This window comes from Pieris napi, chromosome 14 (genome assembly GCF_905475465.1).
Source record: "Pieris napi chromosome 14, ilPieNapi1.2, whole genome shotgun sequence".
Lineage (NCBI taxonomy): Eukaryota > Metazoa > Arthropoda > Insecta > Lepidoptera > Pieridae > Pieris > Pieris napi.
In genome coordinates this window covers 6,486,373-6,507,889 of record NC_062247.1, presented here as the reverse complement: position 1 = coordinate 6,507,889, position 21,517 = coordinate 6,486,373, and the positions used below count along the sequence as shown (strand labels likewise).

Below are 21,517 nucleotides of genomic sequence, written 5' to 3'. Positions count from 1 at the left end.
CATTATGAATGATAGTAACTATTCTAATAACTAAGCATAAATAAATAAATAAATTCTATTTCTGTAGTCGACAACTTTCTCTGTTTGATTCATCTAAGTATAGTTAATACCTATAGATTCTTGTGTTCCGAAACTGGGTACAAACTGCTTTATTATTCCGTACAGCTGTGAAGTGACTCATAACTTAGCCATACTGATAGAATCTACGTCAATACAATAGGTACAAAATATTTCTTTAAACGTTATACGTACGCAATAATAATGATTTTAAAAATAAATTACCTTTTCTGCAGATTTAAGAAAGTTTTTTCTTCTGACTTGAAGTGCAAAGAATGCACGGTAATCCAATAAATAAAGCTTGTCCTCATCTATTACAAAATACATCTTGTCTCATCGACCTAGAATTATTCCTCCATAAGATTTTTATATGAGGTACAGATACCGGCAAACACCTTACTTGATTTTAGGTATCACTTGGGGGGGTAGACTAACGTGTCGATCGCGTGATTGGTAAATCAGTTGACGTTTGTGTCCCGCGCTGCGCGAACTTTCCCCCACTCCCTTGTTTAATGTTCAAGATGTTTGCCGGTATCTGTATGTAGGCTGTATAACTTTTCACGCTATATCCGGAATAACGCAAGTGCAACCACGGGCTGTGGTTATTATAATATTATACTACATTAAGTTATAACTAATTTTATTTATATGAGCTAACTGTGCGTATGAGAAAATAGAACAAGAGGCTTTCTTTTCAAATAATCTTACCATAAATTTGCTTCAATATATTTAGCTGTTTAAGCAGGAAAAATTTATCAATTGATTTTGGTCGCTATTGCCCATTGATTGAACTATGTATTGTACTTGTAGCGAAAACTAAAGTCTTAAATGTTTTTACGGGACTAGAGCTTTAAATAAATATGAAAATTTTCTAAATTCCTAAATTTAATGTACACTAGCGCCAAATATAGTCTGTGCGGAAAGAGAACCGGCGTGGCGGTAATGCGAACGAATATAATTTTTTTATGTCATTTCATTTACTTACAAAAATTATGTACTTAAAATTTTAATAAAAAGTAATGGTGTTATCAACATAACAAAAAAGGTAATTTTCCGCGACGCGACGGTTCTCTTTCCGCGCAGACTTTTATAATATGATAATAATTTTTAACCTTTTTTGACAGTTTGATTAAGTGTTAATTTGTTAGTAAATTGTCAAACCAGAAAAAAACAAAAACGCCGGTATAAACAAACATGTGAACATCAGGAATGTCGTCAACGATCTCCGCGATATGAACACTTTCTAAAATCATCAGTTTTTATTAGGAAAATGATTATCGCCCTGCAAACTCTTTTATTTTTTCGTGAAACTCTTATACGGGCACTGGACGCATTTCTAAGGCCATACTACAAAAACTTCAGCTTAGCTCTGACCAGACAAGGTGATGATTCCGACGACGAAGATTCTGAAGATCATGTATTTGCAGAGTACCATGACGAGAAAGGAGTGGTCTTTTTCCCGCCTGTGTACGTTCAGAGATATGCAGCAGTAACCGACTGCCTAATGGACGACAATTGGTGTGGACGACTAGAAAAGGTTTGTAAAATACTATGTAGTAAATTATTATAGCTTATTTGTCCAGTTTCTTGAAATAAAAAATGTTTCATCCGCTAGCCACTGCCAGTTATTTCTCAGTTATGTAATTGGTACTGACTATTTATTAAAGATGATTTTATTTAAAGGTTGTGGAGTTAGGATATCATGATTTGAGCTTTATCAAATACCTAAAGGAAGTGCCAGGGATCCAGCATATAATGGGGGTGGATATTGAAGCTATTCCTCTGCAAAACTCTTCTGACCTCCTTGGATTTGAAGATTTTGGACAAAAGAGGGAAAATCCACTTAAAGTAACGGTGAGATACTACAAAATATATAATTTTTATATTGTAAATGTATTAGTTCTTTTTATTAAATTTACTGTAAAGAAATATTGAATAACTTAAATCTTCATTATTATTTCAGCTATTCCAAGGCAATGCTGCTGATCCTGACTATAGACTAATAGGCTGTGATGCTGTGGTGGCTATTGAAATGATAGAACACATGCTCCCACATGATCTAGAGAGATTTTTACACACAGTGTTTGGCTTTATAAAACCATGGGTAGTGGTCCTTACAACCCCGAATGGCGATTTTAATGTTTTATTTAAATCCTTGGAGACTAATGGATTAAGAAGATTAGATCATTTTTTTGAATGGAGCAGGGAGCAGTTTCATGATTGGTAACTATGATTAACAATTGAGATGCAGTAAAGTTTGTTTTGGTCCAGAGTCTAACAATTAAGCTTAGTTGTTGTCACTATTTCATTATGTTGTTTGAGTAAAGTGAGAACTAACATAGTACTACATTTAAAAATCTTGTGATAATGTGTACGATAAATCCACCACTTGTTAAACAGAGAGTATCTTCTGTTAGTTCTTATCCTTCTCAAAGACTTTTTATATAAGGAAATACATACAATAACATTCAGCTATTGTTAATAACTGTAAAAACTCCAGGTGCAGCAATATAGTTCTGCGTTATCCAGAATATACAGTTTCATGCAAAGGGATTGGTCCAGGTCCACCTGACACTATACAATTAGGGTGCTGTACCCAGATGGCAGTCTTTGTTGCGAAGGACTACCACAAGCAACAAGAATTGGACCTTAATAGTTTAGCACTTGTTGCAAGTAAAGGTATGAAGATAACAGGTTTTAATCATGCTACATATACTTAAATTTTAATGGATAAAAACAAGAATTTAAAACATTCACTATAGGACTCTATGTTATGAGTATTTAGGAATCTTCAGAGACTGCTACAACTTTATATTGCCATTTGATAATATGATCAATTAAAATTAAACCTTATTGAAATTGCGTAATCTAAGATATTTGCGTTTATATAAGTTTGTGAAGTTTTATTTTAATCTATTTCCAAGAAATATTTGACTAAAATATTAGCTGTTTGGTTATAAATTCCTGCTAAGCAATTAACTTATAGCAAATAAAGCACTTTGGTGTTAAGTATATATAGAATCACGAGGTATCTAGTTGTGGGTAGAATTATAAGAAACCAATATTCTTTAATTTTTTCAGTTAGGAAGTTTATTAAGAAGCATTTTTTTTTTCAGATGTTCCAAGTTTAAGCATAGAAGATATGACATCCAGTTATGAGTATATTCCTGATAACAAGATGTTGTGCTTAACAAATGAGTAAGTGTACAGTATTATTCTTCTTTTGAGTTTTGTGTAAATTTTATTATCAGTTATATTTCTGCAGCAATTTTTTTTTTAAATGTCTTTGTGCACAAAAATTTCACTTAATATAATATATCATATACTTAACATATAAGTTTTGCACTGCTGTGTGGTAGGCTGTGAGGTATTCAATTTTTGATGGTATGACTTGCAACTGTTTTTTGAAAAGTAATTTAAGGGTCCGGTTTTATAATAAAATGGTCGTAATTCTGGGGTATTATGAAAATCTAAGCTTACGACATCAAACTAGCTACATTTGTTCTCAGTTTTGCAGCTATCGTTCAACACAAAATTAATGTAATTAATTTAAGTAAATACATATTTACATTAAGAAATGTTTTCCCAGTGTTGAACTATACCCAGAAATATCGTCAAACAAGCAGTCCTGTGTCACTATAGTCTTAACATCCCCGAAGTACTCCTATGCCATAGAGTATGATGACAAATCATTCCAGTGTAATTTAGATACAGAACTGGCAAAACGATTCCTCTTTGAGGATGAACCTTATCGTGTTTTAGTACCAAGGAGGAAAAGGCTTTATAAAATATATGAGATCGAAGATGTGAATAACAGGTTCTCCCATCCTTTCCTTGCTTAAATGTAAAAAAAATGTAGAAATTAAAACATAACAAACAAAAATCAATAGATTAACTTTTAATTTGTATCATACAATTCTTTCGAGGGATTTTCAAAAATTAAAACATGCTGAAGAGTGGTTTTAAATTCTTCTGTACTGAATTAAAAAGATTTTTGTCTCTATCTTCTTATTAAGACATGACAGATCATCAAACCACAGGCAGATGCTAACTCATACATATATTTTTTAAATATCTTTTTGTTACCATAAAATTAATTAGAAATTATTATTTTTTCACCTTATGTATGTTCTAAAATATTCTAGGTTGAATTGTTCAACGTTACAAGTGAAAAAGTTTTCAAAAACAACTCAAAATGTGATAGCCAAGAATAAAATAGATTCGTCTTTTACCCGCGAAGTGGTAGATGAGATCCGCCATTTGAAGAAAATGTTGAATTTGAACAAGGAATGCGAATGTACTGGGGAGCATACGTGGTTCAACATCAATTGGGGCGCAAATGCTCCTTATTGGAACCAATACTATAGGGTCGTGAGGGAGTATAGCTATCCTTTTGAGGTAAGTACCATTATTATATTATACTAGAAAAAATATTTATTTTTTATTCACTTCCATAATAAAATATGTTTTCTTTAAAACGAACATATTATACGTATTATTTTGTGTGTAAATTTGTTGTAAGCCTTATGAGGCAATTCTTAAGGATAAAAGCCTAAATAAGTGAATTAAATAAAAATGTGTGCGTGTATTAGGTGTACACACGTAAGAAGTGAAACTTCTTTATGACCTTATTTTTCGAAAAATGATCTACTATATGCAACTTTACAGAAATTGGTTAAATAAAGTGAAATTAGATAAAGTTTAACAAAAGGCTTTTATTATCATAGACATGAATACAAATACAATTATTTCATTTTAACTTATTACTGTACTACTATGTAGTACTAAGATTATTACAGAATTTCATTAATTGTAATAGAATTATTAGTATTACTATCATTGTTATCGTTATTATATATTTTTGTTACTAATGGCTTCGAATCTCTTCGGATCAACCGTGGTAGGGACAAGAAAAAGATGGCGCGTAACCGAAAAATGTGACAAATGTGTGTAAATTTTTTTCCAACGCCGATAAAGAAGTTTGACTTCAAAAAGCAACATGGCGCATATCCTGCTACAAAATTTCTCCCATACGTCGATAAAGAAGTTTCACTTTAAAAGATGGCGCGTAACGGAAAAATGTGACGCGTAACGAAAAAATGTTACACTAAATTTTTTTCCAACCCCGATAAAGAAGTTTCACTTCAAAAATAATTGATCTAGTCTTTTCTAAAGTACTAAATTACGTCTACAAGGGATCAAATAACTTTGAATTGCAGAGAAAATCAGACGATAGTCGTATCTTAGACCTGATATCCGAAGAGATCAACCGCCTTATTGACAAACAATGGGATGACGACTTCCCGTCCGAAGGCAACTTGGAGATACCGTTGCGACTTCTGATGGATGTGGTCGCTCATTTAACTAACGACGTTGATAAAGTCAAGTAATTTTTTTTTAAATTCATATTAAAATAGTTTGGAAAATCCAAAAGTGCACGCGCTATGAGGCGTGCACTTTTGGTCATTCAATTTAAAAAAAATCATTTTTTTACATTTATTTCTTTTATTATTTTTACTACTTACTACTTAATATAATAAAAAATATATAGTGGCATCATAACTCAAGAAAAAATATACTAAAATTCGTATTTTAGTTTTAACAAATTATAATTAAACGACAGTACTTAGAACGTTAATATTAACTAGGAATCAGCTCAGAGTATAACTTTATATAATAAGAAAAAAGTATTCTGGTACGATAAATTTTTCGACCAATTTCTCTGCCACATACATGGATCCATAAACACAGACTGACGGACGTCCAAGAATGATTGATTTTAATGTTATTATTTACTATGTTAAACAAAATAATTGTTCATAAAAAATAACATATGTGCTTGATAGATTATTTAACTCGATTTTAGTGCACTCATATTATCCTGTAAGTGTTATATTAGTGAGAAAAAAGTCATTCAAGTTTCGAAAGACTGGGTTTTTTGACATGTCGAGAGTAGAGCACTGCGAGGCGTGCAAAATCTACGACTACTACCACAATCATCTTATTTAAAACGGGGGCAAACCCAGATATTCAAGACAGGCAGGCACTTAACATCAGGTAAGTTAAGTGACCGTCGCCCAAAGTCACTCAACATTGCCAGAGCGATCGCGAGTGCGTTGTCGGTCTTTAATGAATTGGTACGCTCCTTTTCTTCAAAGATGCAGTTCAAATTAGTTCGGAAATACTACTACTAGTTCCACATAGTGATTGTACAAAATGTATCTTAATAAACATTTGCTAAAGTGTTTTTGTGTATGTTAAATAACCCTTTTTAAAGTAAATATGTATATAATTTTTTTGAAATATAACTTTAATTGAATAAAAACTACTCTGGCTGACATGGCCATAGGTTTCTTGTAGTTATTATCTGCGTTATATCCTGCATGTTGACAAGAATTTAAGGTTTTTGCTCAAAATGTGTATTTCTCATTATCAATAAAATCCACTTACAATAGAAATTGAAATACGTTAGATTTCACCTTTTAGCTATTATTATATTACAGCGAAAGTACAATAGATGACTTGAAAATAGAAATACTAAATTAAATAATATTAGTAGTAGAACACCTAAAAATCATCCAACCTTAAAGATTATTTTTTTACCAGGAATGGAAGCCAAGACTTATCACTATAATTGTTTTTCTTTCAACCGGTTTTACTATTGAGTTGTCTATTTTCAGGGAGCTGTTAGAATGGAATGGATATCAAGTAGTAGATGATGTTGTGATTCATTCCCGTCTAATAGTGGACACAACTTCTGTGGGAACTCATGATGACGATTGGCCTGATAACGACACAGTTTCCGATGTAAATAATTTTGTTTGTTTATAGTCTACTATAAATACAGTCGCGTCCTAAAGGATAGAGTTTGTATAGAATTACAAGTCCAAAAGTGTCCCTCACTTAGTGGGACGCTTATTTAGGAAAAGCTCATTGCGACGTAAGGTTTACGCGGGGCGTATACGTATTTATAATTTGTGCGTTAAGTTTAAATTCCTAATTTTTTTTGAATAATGTTTAAGTTTAATTTCATACATTGTAAGTTAAGAAGATATAGTATATTGTTTAGTAAAAATAATAAAAAATTTAATAATGTAAATTTTTCATTTAGTTCCTGTTATATTGTCGTACGCGACTCCACATTGAAAGTATTTTTTTTTCTTGGCAAACGTGCGAGATGCTCATTTGTCTTCTCCTCTATCAGTTGTTTGAACTATGGTAATATTTCAGTGGGACATATCAGAGGTGCATTCCACTTCACCTTCGGACGGAAGTACCAATATGCCTGATTATTACGGTGTGGCAATTTTAAATATGTTGTTGTTACATATGTAATATTTGAGTTTTTATTAGTGATATTGTTGATTAACCACAGCACATAGTAAATTATAATGCAGTTATAGTTAGACATGTAAAATTAATTTTTAAAGTAACTACCGAGTTTCTTAGAAATTATCGAGCTTGTAACAAGAATTTACGACTCTGAATTTAAATTAGCATAATGTCAATATAGACCTTGATTCGCGTAGACAGTATTATTATCGCTCGGTTAACTTCATCGTCGTAGTTGCTATTTTATAACACCATGTAATACTAGTAAGTATCTACATTTTACACGATATAATATTAAAACAAAACTGCCTGATCTGGCTTGCGCTAAAATCACCTAGCGTATATTATGTTACTGATTGATTCTCAGCGAAACCAATAATTGTTTCGTCTAGAAATGAGATCAATGGGATTTAAACCCAAAAATAAGCCTTATTGGGGGATGACATGTTTTTTATATCCATATCTCTTGATCATAAATACTATTCAAAGAAGTGCCTACATATTATGTATTTAAAAAAAAACTTATTTAGACTTATTCATATTAAAAATCGAGTTGAAACAAAATCTTCCAGGCCGTTGTCTTCGCAAGGCTTTAGACCACAAGGTCCGTAAATTGCGTACATTACTCTCCGCTGACGAGGATATAACCAGTGAGTTGGATAGAGTGGTGTGTCGTCTCATGAAGTTAGCCCTTCATACGACGAGAAACAGGCAATGCCCTGTGCCATCCAGTTGGGTGCAGTGTAAACTATTTGACTTACTTACACTAACAGAGAAGGCTATAGAAAGACGAAGGAAACACTATTTCGAAGAGTGTATGTTGAAAGCTATAGATAACGGTAAGTTTTTGGGAAGTGCAAATATATTACTTATATTTGTTTAATATTATTCATTATATTATAGATAGTTTGACCTTTTATATTTATGTACCCAACAGCAAAATCTAAATCTTTAATTTGAAATTTGATATTGCCATCAACGGCCCTGTAAAAATATAATATAAATATTGGTGGGTATGTGTGTGTGCGTGTATGAGAGACTAAGTATGACTAGTTACTTAATATCTCCAAAATATTATACACAAAAACAAGGCCATCTTATTTATTTTCAAAAATGTAACTACACTTGAAAAATGTTCATGAATAATACATATACGTAGACTATATTAATCAAAGCTATCGTAACAAAGTAACGATAGATTTTGAATCCAAACAGAATAAACCAAGGACGTTTATCGTTCGAATAGAGTTTCTATACTAAACTATACAAATTGTATGGAAAACCGATGCTTATTAGCCAAACGCTATCGAAAAACGAATTATTTTTCTAATATGTACCTACCTAGTCCAGCCGTAAGTACTGTTACAAATGAAAATGCATTTTTTTAAATGAAGTAATGTAAAAACATGCAAAACAGCAAAAAATATAAAAACATGTTCTATTCGAAATGGCCACCTTTGGCTTTTATACAGACCTTTAATCTGTTTGGCCACAAATCTATGGATTTACGCACTGTTTCAAGGGAAATTTCGCCACTGCTTGCTCCAAAGATTTCTTAAGAGACTCAATGTCGCCGTGTCATTTAGAGCAGTCCATGTTCTCTAAAACTGACCATAATTTTTAATTTTAATTAAGTCTAAAGGGTTGAGGTCTGGGCTAGGTGAGGACCAGTCTTCAGCTCTTATAAAGTCTGGAACGTTGGTTTCAAGCCAGGCTTGGGTAGTACGTGCGTTGACCAGGTGCAGGACCCTGCTGGAAAGTCCACGATATATTTTTAAAAGTGTATTGCTATCTTTATACACTTTGGCTGAAGTTTTCACTCCTTTTTCACAAAAATGTAGCTAAGTGACTCCTTGATAAGACACGCCCCGCTAAACGATCACTGACGCAGGATGCAGACCACGTTGTACCTTTCCGACTGAACGAACTGTGAGCGTACACTTTTTTGCTTATTGTCAAGTTTTTCAAACGTGAAAATTCATCGGTAAGAGGATATTTCTGTGCTTTTCGTATGCGTATCACGACAGAAGGCGTTTTGATCGATCCACTCTGTTTAATTGTAAAGATTGACTTAGGGCATCACCTGTATAGCGCCAATAAGCACCGAGCTTCAGGTCTTGTTTTATAATACGCGACGTCCTAGCGGGAATCTTCATTACTTGCTATAAGATTTTATGTTTCCTAATGGGGTTACGACGAATTCTGGCTTAAACAGCATTATCAGCCTTTGTAGTTCTAAGAGCACGCGGCCGCCCCGATCGAAGACTTCGACAGACGAAATGTTGATGTATCTGTTGACTGTACAAAATACGAACATACGGCTGATACCAAGCCTTTGAATATGACCGACGGCTCCATACTCACTTTGTGCAAGGCGATCACTGCAATCCTATTTTCTTTAACACCCCATTCCATATTGTAATTTGATAGTGAACACGAAAAAATATGGGAAATAGCGCAAAATCGAAAGAAATTTTAAATACGTGTTCGAAATTCAAAATAATTAAAAAGTTGAAAAAATAATATATTTTTGTAACTGTATTTATGGCCAGACTACTTATTCTTTATGTTTATTCTAGGAAACGAAACCCATCGTGATCCTTTTTAATAAATAGGCTTTTACTTATTTTTAATGGCTGAGACATGTTGACGTCACGTAGTTGTACGCAGACATCATTATACATAGTATAATATGACTTTATATTAATTTCAGGTAAATCTGAACGTAAAAAATCTATATTGGCACTAATCAATGTGAAGTTAGAAAACCGGAGAGCGTATGTGTGATTACATATTTTTGTTAATTAAATCGCTGAGTTGTCATTAAAATGTATTGTGTTTTCAGGGATGAAATAATGCATAAATACCGAAATTTGATTGAGCCGCCCAGTAAGAATATTATTATTATATTACTACATATTTTAATTGTTTAGATAAAATTGTGTTTCGGTAACACAATTTTATATTTTTACAGGAACTTTCGATGAAGAAAAATTTCAATTAGCAGAAAATTGTATAGAAGAATTAGATCTAGAAGATGATAATGAGTTTTTTCAAGGTAATTTTTTCTAATACAAAAAGCAATTTTTATAGTATTTATATTGTATCTATTTATATATTGTATTACAGATGAAAAGCAAAACCTAGAGATAGTTTCTGAACAGATCTCGCATGATGAAGAAATTGAAAGTTTTATGCAAAAGCCTAAAACAAAATTGGACATTGTTAGGGAATGGATTAGTGGAGATTATAAAAATATATCTCCGTCATATCATTATGACATGGAAGTTTCCAAATCTACATATCAGATACAAAATAAAGAAAGTAATTATTCTGTGGCTGAATACTTAGACAAAGTTGATATTACTTCACCGTCAAGTGGTACTGTTGACGAAAAAATCAAATTTGACAGAAATCCTAAAAAATCTCACCCAAAAATTGCAAAAAAATCATCCAAGAGAAAAATGAATTATACTTTTCTGCTTAAAAAATATTACAGCAAATTCGGAGATACAGATACAATGTTTAAAAATAAAGGAACAGAACGCCACAAGCGGCAATCAAATGCGGCGGCTCCGGTACTCATCAACTATATACACAAGTTCATAGATTGAGTTTCAATAATACTAATAATTCTAATTTATTTTAGATACCTAATAGCTTAATAGAGCTTTGTAGAAATACAGAAAAGGAAAATGTTAAAACTGAAGCAGAAGAGTTCGAAGGCTGTAAAATTAGGAAAGTATCGGATTATGATAATATAGCAGCTACTGAAAAATGCCATTTCATGAGTATAATTACGCAAGATTCAGAGGAACAATTTGCTTTTAGACAGTCTATTGGCACTGATCCTGGCCCCAGTATTATTGACCACGAAGCTGTTAATGAAACAGTTATTAATATCACAAAACATGATAGTCTTTGCAATTTTAAAGAAAGTGATTCTGAAGATGTTCCTGGCCAAATGATATTTTTGTATGGTATGAAACTATATGCTATTTTTATAGTCTGCACTAAGCTTCTTTAAATATACCATTCTTACAGATATTAATGAACCGAGTACCTCAAAAGGCATACGTCGCGGAGGCCTAGACGTACAGTGTGGCCCAGACCATGTCCCACATTGCGATATGCTGTCTGCAACTACATCTTTTACCAAGTTTCCAAAACTGTTTTCAAAAGGAATCAAAATAGAACATTCTACGACAAACATATGTTCTAAGAAGACTTTTGACGAAGGAACCTCACCTGATTTTACTTGCCCTTATAAGTTGGCACATCCTCATATGGGTATTCGGATAATTGATTCTGACACAAAAATACAAGATAAAAATCTAACTGAGTCTACCACTATGACAACACATGATTTTTTAGATGATACGTTAAAATGTTGTGACCCAAAAACGACTGTAATAAAATCTATTTCTGTAAATAAAACTGATCATACAAAATCTCCGAAGGGGCTGTTATCACCAATACTTAAAAGTGACGTACAAATACAGTCAGGTGGCAGTAAAGTTGATATCGACAAAAAGTCACCCGTTAGGGTGAGATCTAAGCTGAGCTGTGGTGGGATTCATGTTCATAGTTTCAAAGATAGAGAAGTCTCACAAGACGTAATTTTTCAAGGAGGATGGAATGAGATAACGCCCGATAAACTTGCAAAAAAGAATAACAAAAAAGTGGTCCCTAAAAAAGTAGTATATACTACGAAAAAGCTAAAACGTGGTTCTAATACATCTGTAAAAAATCTTGGCAATAGTGATGTTAATAATGCCATAAAAAGGCCAATAAAAATTAGAACCACAAAGCAGATAATCAAGAAAGAACAAACAAATAAAATTATGCCAAACAAGAAATTTCCGCCCTCACGGAATAGAAATATGTTAATAAGGAATGTCAAAAAGGTAATGAAAGACATAACTTGAAAGACATAACTAGAATATTTCATTAGTTTTCGTAAAACTAATAATCCTTCTACCAATTGCAGGTTTCTTCGAAGACTGTAAGGTAAGCATTTGAATTGCTTTTGCATTTCTATTTAAGTATAAATTGTTATTTAATATTTCAGCCATGCGCTGGAGAAGACTAATGCCATAAGACATAAAGAAATGACGAAACCTTTTGAAAGGCCAAATATTGAACATTATTTACCGGCCTATTTAAAAAGGAACAGGAGTGCCGGAGTAAATAAGTTTCTGTCTAAAAGCTTGGATTCACCCAAACTTATAAATACTAAAAAGCCCCATTTCGTAAGGTCCAATATGGAAGAGAAAAGTACTTTGAGACAACAATTTATAAGATGTAACTCAGAGGATGAAAACAGAAATGATTTAAAGGGAATTAAAGACAATTCAACTGTTTATGTAAGTTATCAAGTGTTTAGGAATGAGGTTAAAAACAAAAGAATCACGGAGAAGGTACAGTCTGCTAACCGCCAAGTAATAGGAAGTAATAGTACACCAAAACGCAGTGGTAGCCCCGACTCTCAGCTTAGTACCTGCTCGTCACCTAACAGTGTGGGTACTGTTCGAGCTGTTTCATCTATTGTCACTGTTGATTCTTGTAAAAAGTGTTCAACGTCGTCAACAACAAATAACCGTAATTCTAATGGTAATACAACTATCCCAAAAACCAACTTTGCTTCTAAACTTAAAAATATTATTAAGAAAAATAAATACGAAAAGAAAAATGATAATAAAGAAAATATACCAACACCGTTAAAAAATGAAAAGCGAGGTTTTGTCGGTACAACGAAAAATATTTTTAGGGCACATACTAGCTGTGATACTTCACCTTTGTCTAAAACTAAATTACATTTAAAAAAATCTTCTTATAAATTGCCAAATATCAAAAGTTCGAGTAATTTATTGAAAAACTCCTCGTCTTTATTGTCAGAAAAAGTAACTGACAAGCCTTCTATCGAAAAAAATGTTCTTCAGTCGAGTCCCTCCGACACTGTTCTTGTTTTGGAGTCATACAAAGATTTGTCAAAGGCTCTTGATGAATCCATTAATTTTAAAAGTAATAATTTTTTCTCAAAAACTACATTAAATATTGACGAAGTATGCAGTAAGCACAATTGTATTACATCGAATAGTGCTCACAGTTTGGAGATTTCAATAAAACACATGCTGGAGGAATTACTTGAATCTATTTCTATTACTCCTGAAAGTAATTTAAAAAGGGACATTTTATTTAAAGACGATGAAAGTTTCAACAATACGTCATCTCCTATAAGTTATAAAACAGTGATTGAAAACAAAGATTCATCTTCTTTTAAATTAAACTTAGAAGAAGCTATTAATATATCGTTCAACAAATCAGTATCAGATAATACGAGTTTCAAAGACGCTGATAAGACAGAAAAAAAATCATTAGAGTCCATGTGTACTTCATCAAAGCAATCTGAATACTTTTTAGCGGACAACCAATTAGATTTATGTGAATTTTCTTCAATGATAAACGAACCGAGTGATTCTGTTCAAGGATTATTCGAAAGAAAAAACCAAAATATTGTTACGGTAAGAAGTTCAATCTTATTTATATTATTACCACCAGTAAATTCTTAGGCAAGTTTTGTTTTTACAGAATGTTGGCGGTCCCATAGCTCTACAAGCTTTTAGTGGATTTTCTGTGAATGGTATACCTCTTGCTGGAGATCAACCACAATATATTAATTTAGTTGATCCAGAATCTGGTCTCCTACGTCCCCAAATTAACAGACAAACGGTAAGTTTAATTTTAATTTCGTATAATAAGATTGAAACAATTGTTAGGTCTTCATTTAAATTTGCAGGAGTCTGAAGAAATATTGCTGTCTGGGAGATCATCGGATACATATGAATCGTGCTACGTCGAAGATGAGTCTTTTGTTCCCAGTTGGTTATTTAACTTGATCAACCAGCAGCATTCGGTAAGCATATTTTTATTATTCGAACCTTTTCGGTAGTTATGTACATGCGATTTTCTTAATAAAATATTTTCTGAAGTATCAACGCGAGACTATCGAATAGTGATGTAATTCCTAACTTTAATTGGATGACAATCCCTTTTTTAAATATAATTGCGTATGTACCTATTCATTGATTATATTCAATTGATTCAAATGGATTAATGTGACAAAGATTCAGTTTTATCTATTAAATTGGAATTTATCCAGAACGATGAATCTGAAGAAGACGAGAACCTCGTTCCTTATCCTTTGCCGATAGCTGAGCCTGTGTTAGATATTGATGATGTCGATATTGAGGGAGTGGGAGTAGGCGCGGGAGCCGGAGATGGTCGAGGTGTTCATAGTGACCGCTCGCGGGACAGTTCAGGGCGAGGCACATCACTGAGCTCCAGTGAAACTTCCTCTGATACACCCACAGGAGGTGAGGTGCGTATACATTTTTTTTTTGTTGTATTAAAGAATAAGTATCCATAAAACGAAATTGACGAATTGTTGAACGCGTAACGTGTAAAATTTGTATAAAATCGTCATCATACACATCCTGGAATGTTGATATATTTAATTCATATAGATAACACAATGTACACCTATGAACGCCAAAAAATAAATATATATACGAAGGAAGAGGATCCTTCTTCTTCCGGCAACGGATTGCTTTTCGATACACTAGGGGTAAAAATATTAAAATAAATTTAAATACGGGAGCCATAGTTCGCGCTACTGATTCATTATATTGTCTCTAGTAATTTTTCATTCTGTATAATGTTTTTTGTGAGCAAAATTTTTTAATACATATTTAAGCAAATTCGCACTTTTATTCTACGAATTCAAATTGATATTTCAGGCTGTTATAGTGGATCCATCAACGTTCGTGGGTCTCTATGAGTTTGTTCGTGAAGCGGCAGATTCCACGAACTTTGATCGGCCAAACGAATCACCAGATACATCATTCACAACTGCTGAAGGTATGTTGAGACTTGATATGATCTATTGTAAAAATTACTAATATATCGCCGTTTCCATGAAAACTATTACAGTTTTTACTTGTTTAAATTGATTTTATGCTGTCATGAAAGTAGGCGCGTGATAATGTGCAACGATGGACTAAATAGCGGCGCGTTGCATTTGATTTTAATTGGTCAACAACATCTTTTGTCTAGTTAAATACTATACTAAGGTTAACAAGATCGATGAGAGATAATCTAAATAATTAAATTCAATCAATTATTTAAGCGTGTTAATTATTTCCTAGTTTAAGTTGCTGCATGTCCAATAACGTAGAAATTCTTGCAAAAAAATGCGATTTTACAATTAAAATTGAAGTCTAGCCATTATTATTTTTGAGATTATATTTCGAGTATTCGTCTACATCTTCTGTTATAACAAAATATTTTAGCTGACACCGGGGATGTCAATCGCCCAAGATCCCGCAGTAGGACCGTCGCCAGTGACATCGATGCTGACGTCAGCTCTCTTGACACTGATGCTGTTGATTCTGACAACTTTGAATGAGGCTAATTCAAATTTCGAACACTGTCAAAATTCAAAACGCGTTCTTATGAAAACGTAGTGTACATACTATTCTCATTAAATTATTGTATGTCTGTATTACAGCTTTTTTTACGGTTATATGCTTTGTTATAAAAATAAAATTCAAGGGGGGTTAGAAAAATTTAGAGATTAAATAATTAAGCGAATCCTGACTCTTAATAAAATATGTAGGATGTACATTTTTAAAAAAAAATCTGTTTCTAAATTTTAGTTTTAAATTTAAAAACCAATAGTTTTGAATCACCCCTATATGGAACCAGCCAGTTGTTTTTGCCCGTTTGCCCCATTAAAAAAAATGTGTATTATTGAGCACAGTATATATCCGTTATACTGCTTTTTAATATTTATTGGGAACCTATGTTAACTAACATATTTGGTCAAGAAAACAATTAATTATAATATTGATATAAAACCCTTTTTTTCTCATGTACTTCGCAATTATATAAAAATTTACTGTTTTTGACTTTCACTACTAATTATAATCTGTAAAAAACTGCCATCAAAAATAAATAATAAATTCAGTTTAGCTCCAAACCTTTCCGAGCTTAAGATTTCTGCATTAATATTTACTTTAGTAGTTGGTACTACCGGTTCTACAACGGAAACATCGACATTTGTTTGTCATACGACCAAATATTAATCTTGCTCATAGAAAGAACAGTTGCGAGGCTAAGCATGATATTTAGAAACAATTTTTAGCGCGAACTATAAGGCTATGTTCACATGTAACGCGCGTCAACGCGCGATCAAATTTGAAGAGCGTTCAGATGACGAGCGCTAACGCGCGTTGTGAGAGTACTCGTCAGTCTAGTTCGGTAGAACGTAGAAAATGGACGTGGAAGAGGCTATTATTTTGTGGTTATATTATAAAGAAAAATATAGAAAAAGAAAACGTACACATTGGGTTCATCCAATTTTGAAAAAAAAAATACAAATTATATTATATTTGTTATACAAATTTGCTATATTCCAACTTGCTGGCCTTATTTCTACTTCATCGATTAGTAAGTCGATGTCAATATCTTCAATTTCACTCATTTTAAATGCGAGAACAAAATATAATTACGAAAATTAATAAAATTACATGCGATCGCGATAAAAGCGCGCGCTCATCTGAACAGCAAACGGACATTACATTAATATCAAAGCGCGCGTCAACGCGCGATCACCTGCGTCTAGAGACTTTTTCTCTGAGCGCCGCGTTGACGCGCGTTAACGCGCGCTCATGTGAACAGTTGTATGAAAATACCACAATGTCTAGTCGCGCGATTTGAAAACGCGCGTCAAGTTTTTGCCATCTGAACATAGCCTAACTCTCGTGTGTCAAAAATCAAATACGTATTTGACTACCAGACTCACACTTGGCGCTAAGTCCCATTTTTGAATCTCACACTAAAACTCGTTTAAATTATGGGAGAGAAAAAAAGATGCATGCATAATGAAGAGGTTTTGTAAATCAAAATAAACATTAATTATCGAGGAAATGTCTTCTTGCATTTATTCATATTGTACAATTCTTATAATATGATTCATTCTGCAAAATTTTACAGGCGAGCAAATTCATATATAAAACATTAGCTCCTTTGTATTGTACATAACCATTTTTACCAGTATAGTGAAAACATGCGTATAGTTTTTTTTTAGTTTAGGATAATAAATTACTTAAATACTAATTTAAATTTGGTTCTTTATTAATACAATAATTAGGATGCACTATCCTGCAAAGTTATCGAAACATACCAAAACATACTATGGTGCTCTCTCGTCGCCGATGAACTTTCTATGCTAAATTTAATATTCATTATACTTCGGTCAACCATTTATATTACTTTTGACGGAGGTAATTGTCGAGATAATTATGTACCTACACGAAATTGGAAAAACATGACGCTGTTTCCGTTTAAATAATGTCGCGTTGTACTTCCAATTATCACAAACCAATGTGTATACTTCCTAAGTTTACATAAACTAAGAATAGAAAAACGTGTTTGTATGTTTATAATATTAATACAACATTAAAAAGTTGATTGGAATTGAATTAGTTTTTTAAATTAACTCGATTAGTCAAGAGTAAAATAATTGATTTATCGAAGTATGATGAATATAATTGAAACGACGCATTTATAGAAATATAAGGCAGGCGATATGGCCCGAAGCTCCATTTCGCTTGAATCAAATATTGCGATTTACCTAAGCGCACTCGATACAACAAAATACAAGATACTATAACCATTCGTATCAGTAAAAACATTAGGTAGCTTTAAGATACGCGTAGCATAGCTTGAACACGATTATTTATTTGCCATAATAATATACATATCTTACATTTTTTATTATCTAGCTCAACTAGCGTTATCGTCAAAATTAACTAAACGTTACATTGTGATGTTAATATAACTTAAAATGACATCGAGTAAAACCTATATTGGCTAAGTAGACGAAAACAAATTCGCTCTTAGCGCGCATACATTAATTTTTTTAATTATATTGAATGTCTTATCTGTAGTAGTTAAGGTAACTAATACATTCATTATTTTAAGGCAGTGAAACACCCAACTTAAACTCAAGGACAGTCGGGGACGAGTTTACCTAGCTAACATTAATTATCTAGTACATATCACTAGACATTTTCACATGCGACCCTCTACATCGGCCGCGTTATATATTACAATATTTACATGTCTTAAACACATAGTTCTGCGACGTAGAAACAAGGGTACCACGAACACAAGCGGGACGCACACGCGAGTAACATTACTCTAACCTCTCAGTCATTGAAAGTCCATCGGCTGTATCCTAACGCCCCAACGTAAAACGTAACGAAAACCGATAATTTATATTGAGTCGATAACAAAGTAAAGCTACAAATGAGATCTTTTATAGGTGAATTTAATTGGAACAATGTTTACTGGAATACATAAAGCATTGAAGGGTCCTACAAATCTGGTAATATTATTAACAACGATATATGAAAACAATAATTGCGTTTTAATTTTAAAGCAATTGGTTTGTATCGCTAAAATGTTATAAACATTGTCTATAAACTATAATTAAAAACATAACATACATGTCAGAATGCACAAAGGCACAATCAAAAACTGCTATCTACTTGAAGACAGGTGTCTCGTTATTTTTGCTATTGAAATATTGAGCTCTTTTGATTGAGCTTTGTGTATTGGGACAATAACGATCTTAGTCATAAATGTATTATAAGTGTACTTTGTATAATGTTTTATTTATCACGTATTTAATATATCTGTTGTTTCGTAACTGTCACTCGGATAAGAACAATGATTGTTTAGGGCTTGTAATACATTTATGATGAGGTCGTAAAATTCTAAAGCATTATAAAAAATCTTTGAATGAAACCTACAACCGTTTTAAAGTGGTAAGTCACAAGACATGCCTGACTTAACATTTGATATTTAAAAATACAATTTGAAAATGATGAAATAAGCAGTAACCATTTGAAAGACAGTAGTTTCATCCACAACACAGCGCCTCGGCAAAATAAATAACGTTTCTATGCAATCACACTGTCTAATAATAAATTTCATATCATGTTATCACAGAAAAATATTTATTTACAATTTTGTAATATACCTACAGCATGCCTCGCAACATTTTCCGTGATTGATTCTTTCCATTTTCTTTTGTATACCTTTTTCAAGAAAATCTACTGTGAAAAATTGTAAATTAGATTAGCAACGTCTAAGGGAGATTCTAGTGTATTAAACGTGTTCAAAACATTAAAAGAACAATGAGTATCAAGTTAAGAGCCTTTGGTAATATGAATTATGGACATAACATTGTTTATTTTTTCCTATACCTATGTTAAATATGAGCTTTGAGGGTGAAACAGTTATCAAACGAATTAAAACTAATATTTCTAATATATTTCGTTTCGAGTTCTCGAATAATATTTTGAAGGATTTACGGGAATTATTAACGTCTAAAGGCTGTGCACATGTCGCAGAAATAATATGTTCAAGATTTGAAATAATATTATCTGAAAAATTGTAGACGATAGCACAAGATTTCTCTAGTTGACCAAAATATCGAAACTTTGTAAATTTCAACTTAGTTTATTGGTTTACGGTTTTAAACAGCGTCCATAACGTATACGTAACGCAAAAGATTCATGCGTAAACCTGAAACCGGACGAAGACTTACAATTATTAAAATGTTTCAAGTGTTTTAAAATCCATGGACTATCCTCACAGATACGGCTGTTTTACATTGTGACCGAGAAAAAAAAGGAATATTATCTTTGGGCCATATTAGGAACATGAGATGCCGTCAGTTTGAACCTATGCGACGCAAGATGATTATTTATACCAATTATTGATTGATGACGTTACTTTATTTATCACGAAGCTAGAACATCCTCAATATAAAATGTGGACTCCACGTAACAATGGTACCAAAACATGTGAAGTCCACGTTTAGCTCTATTTCGGACACTTTATTGTTTTTGCGACATGTGATAGCCTTCTGGTCTATAACTCTCCAAATATATATAATACAATATACATTTTAAATATATTGCATTGCCGTAATAAATTGTAATACAGAGACCTCCAGTCAAACGAACGTTATGTCACATTTGGCTTTGACAACACTATAAAATCTACAACATCCCTTATTTTCATTTCAAATACAAAATACAGCTTTATAATTAAAGCCACTTTACAGTTGAGCTGCCCTTACATTTGAATTTTGAATACATGCCAACTTAAGGTAAGAAGTTTATGATTTTATCAGATATTTGGTTATTAATCACGATAAAAATTGTGGTAAATTAATTATTATTAATTCAATACAAACAGTACTGTTAAGATAAAGAAACTTAACGCTATAGATATTTTTACAATCGTTAACTTGGAAATGTAGGGATTTTTTCATGAATAAAAATTGTTATAATGAAAATATTGTTAAGTTTCTTAAATTTTCTATTTTGTTAGAAGCTCGACGTTGTTTATCGTTGAATGTTGGTTTAGGCTATGCTTTGGCTATGTTTATAATGCAAACAGGACTTAATATAAGTATAAACGTAGACTAAATAAAATATTAATAGAATTTGAACAATGTTTATCTTATATTAAAACGTGTGGACGACATGTAAAAAGATAGATTACAGGGCAATATTTAAAGTCTGGTTAAATTTTCTTTCGCTAAATAACAACCTTCATCACCAAATGTAACAAAACACTAGATACCTATCGACTGGCCTACACACGATTTAACAATTTTAGTTAATTTTATGCAGAATATCAAAGTTTACATACAATCCATGCTATTATTTAATTGTATTTATAAGTAACGTAGATATAAAGCACTTGGGGGAAGGACAGCAAATTCAATAAAAATGTTAATTATGTATTAAGTATATTAACTAAGTAAAAATTATTTTGCTATGTAAATATATGATACAATACTCTAGTATTAATTTGTCTGACGATGAAAGGCTAGATTGTTCCAACGTCTAACTGGAATACGAAAAGAGTTGAGCGAGGGTCCCGTCGTCTAGAGCTGTACGGCGACGAGCCGCGTGCCGGACTGATGAACAATGCGAAGACCTCGGTCCCCTCCTTTCAGCAGGCGGTATTATGATGTAAATTT

General features: G+C 32.5%; 1 protein-coding gene across 2 annotated transcripts; it reads left to right on the top strand.

Moving 5' to 3' along the window:
* Positions 1 to 1,094: 1,094 nt before the first annotated feature.
* LOC125055680 lies at positions 1,095 to 15,952 on the top strand. Of its 2 annotated transcripts, XM_047658148.1 has the most exons (24): positions 1,095 to 1,594; positions 1,741 to 1,911; positions 2,021 to 2,280; positions 2,558 to 2,736; positions 3,174 to 3,255; positions 3,647 to 3,874; positions 4,203 to 4,455; positions 5,277 to 5,443; positions 6,738 to 6,864; positions 7,288 to 7,354; positions 7,962 to 8,228; positions 10,103 to 10,166; positions 10,235 to 10,278; positions 10,364 to 10,447; positions 10,519 to 10,967; positions 11,039 to 11,369; positions 11,434 to 12,296; positions 12,380 to 12,399; positions 12,461 to 13,913; positions 13,981 to 14,121; positions 14,189 to 14,305; positions 14,552 to 14,770; positions 15,189 to 15,309; positions 15,741 to 15,952. In XM_047658148.1, the coding sequence occupies exons 1-24, from the start codon at positions 1,328 to 1,330 to the stop codon at positions 15,854 to 15,856; spliced, it is 6,090 nt and encodes a 2,029-aa protein (XP_047514104.1). In that variant the 5' UTR covers positions 1,095 to 1,327; the 3' UTR covers positions 15,857 to 15,952. The 2 variants fall into 2 exon arrangements, with proteins under 2 accessions (XP_047514104.1, XP_047514105.1); XM_047658149.1 differs by lacking the exon at positions 3,647 to 3,874 and having other exon boundaries at positions 1,096 to 1,594.
* Positions 15,953 to 21,517: the final 5,565 nt, after the last annotated feature.

What these genes read in the sequence shown, in the direction of transcription:
- LOC125055680 (XM_047658148.1), top strand. Translation starts at nt 1,328, where the DNA reads ATGATTATCGCCCTGCAAACTCTTTTATTTTTTCGTGAAACTCTTATA. An exon ending in ATGTTGTGCTTAACAAATGA is followed by an intron (nt 3,256 to 3,646) that starts GTAAGTGTACAG and finishes ATGTTTTCCCAG; the next exon opens with TGTTGAACTATACCCAGAAA. An exon ending in TAATAAGGAATGTCAAAAAG is followed by an intron (nt 12,297 to 12,379) that starts GTAATGAAAGAC and finishes TACCAATTGCAG; the next exon opens with GTTTCTTCGAAGACTGTAAG.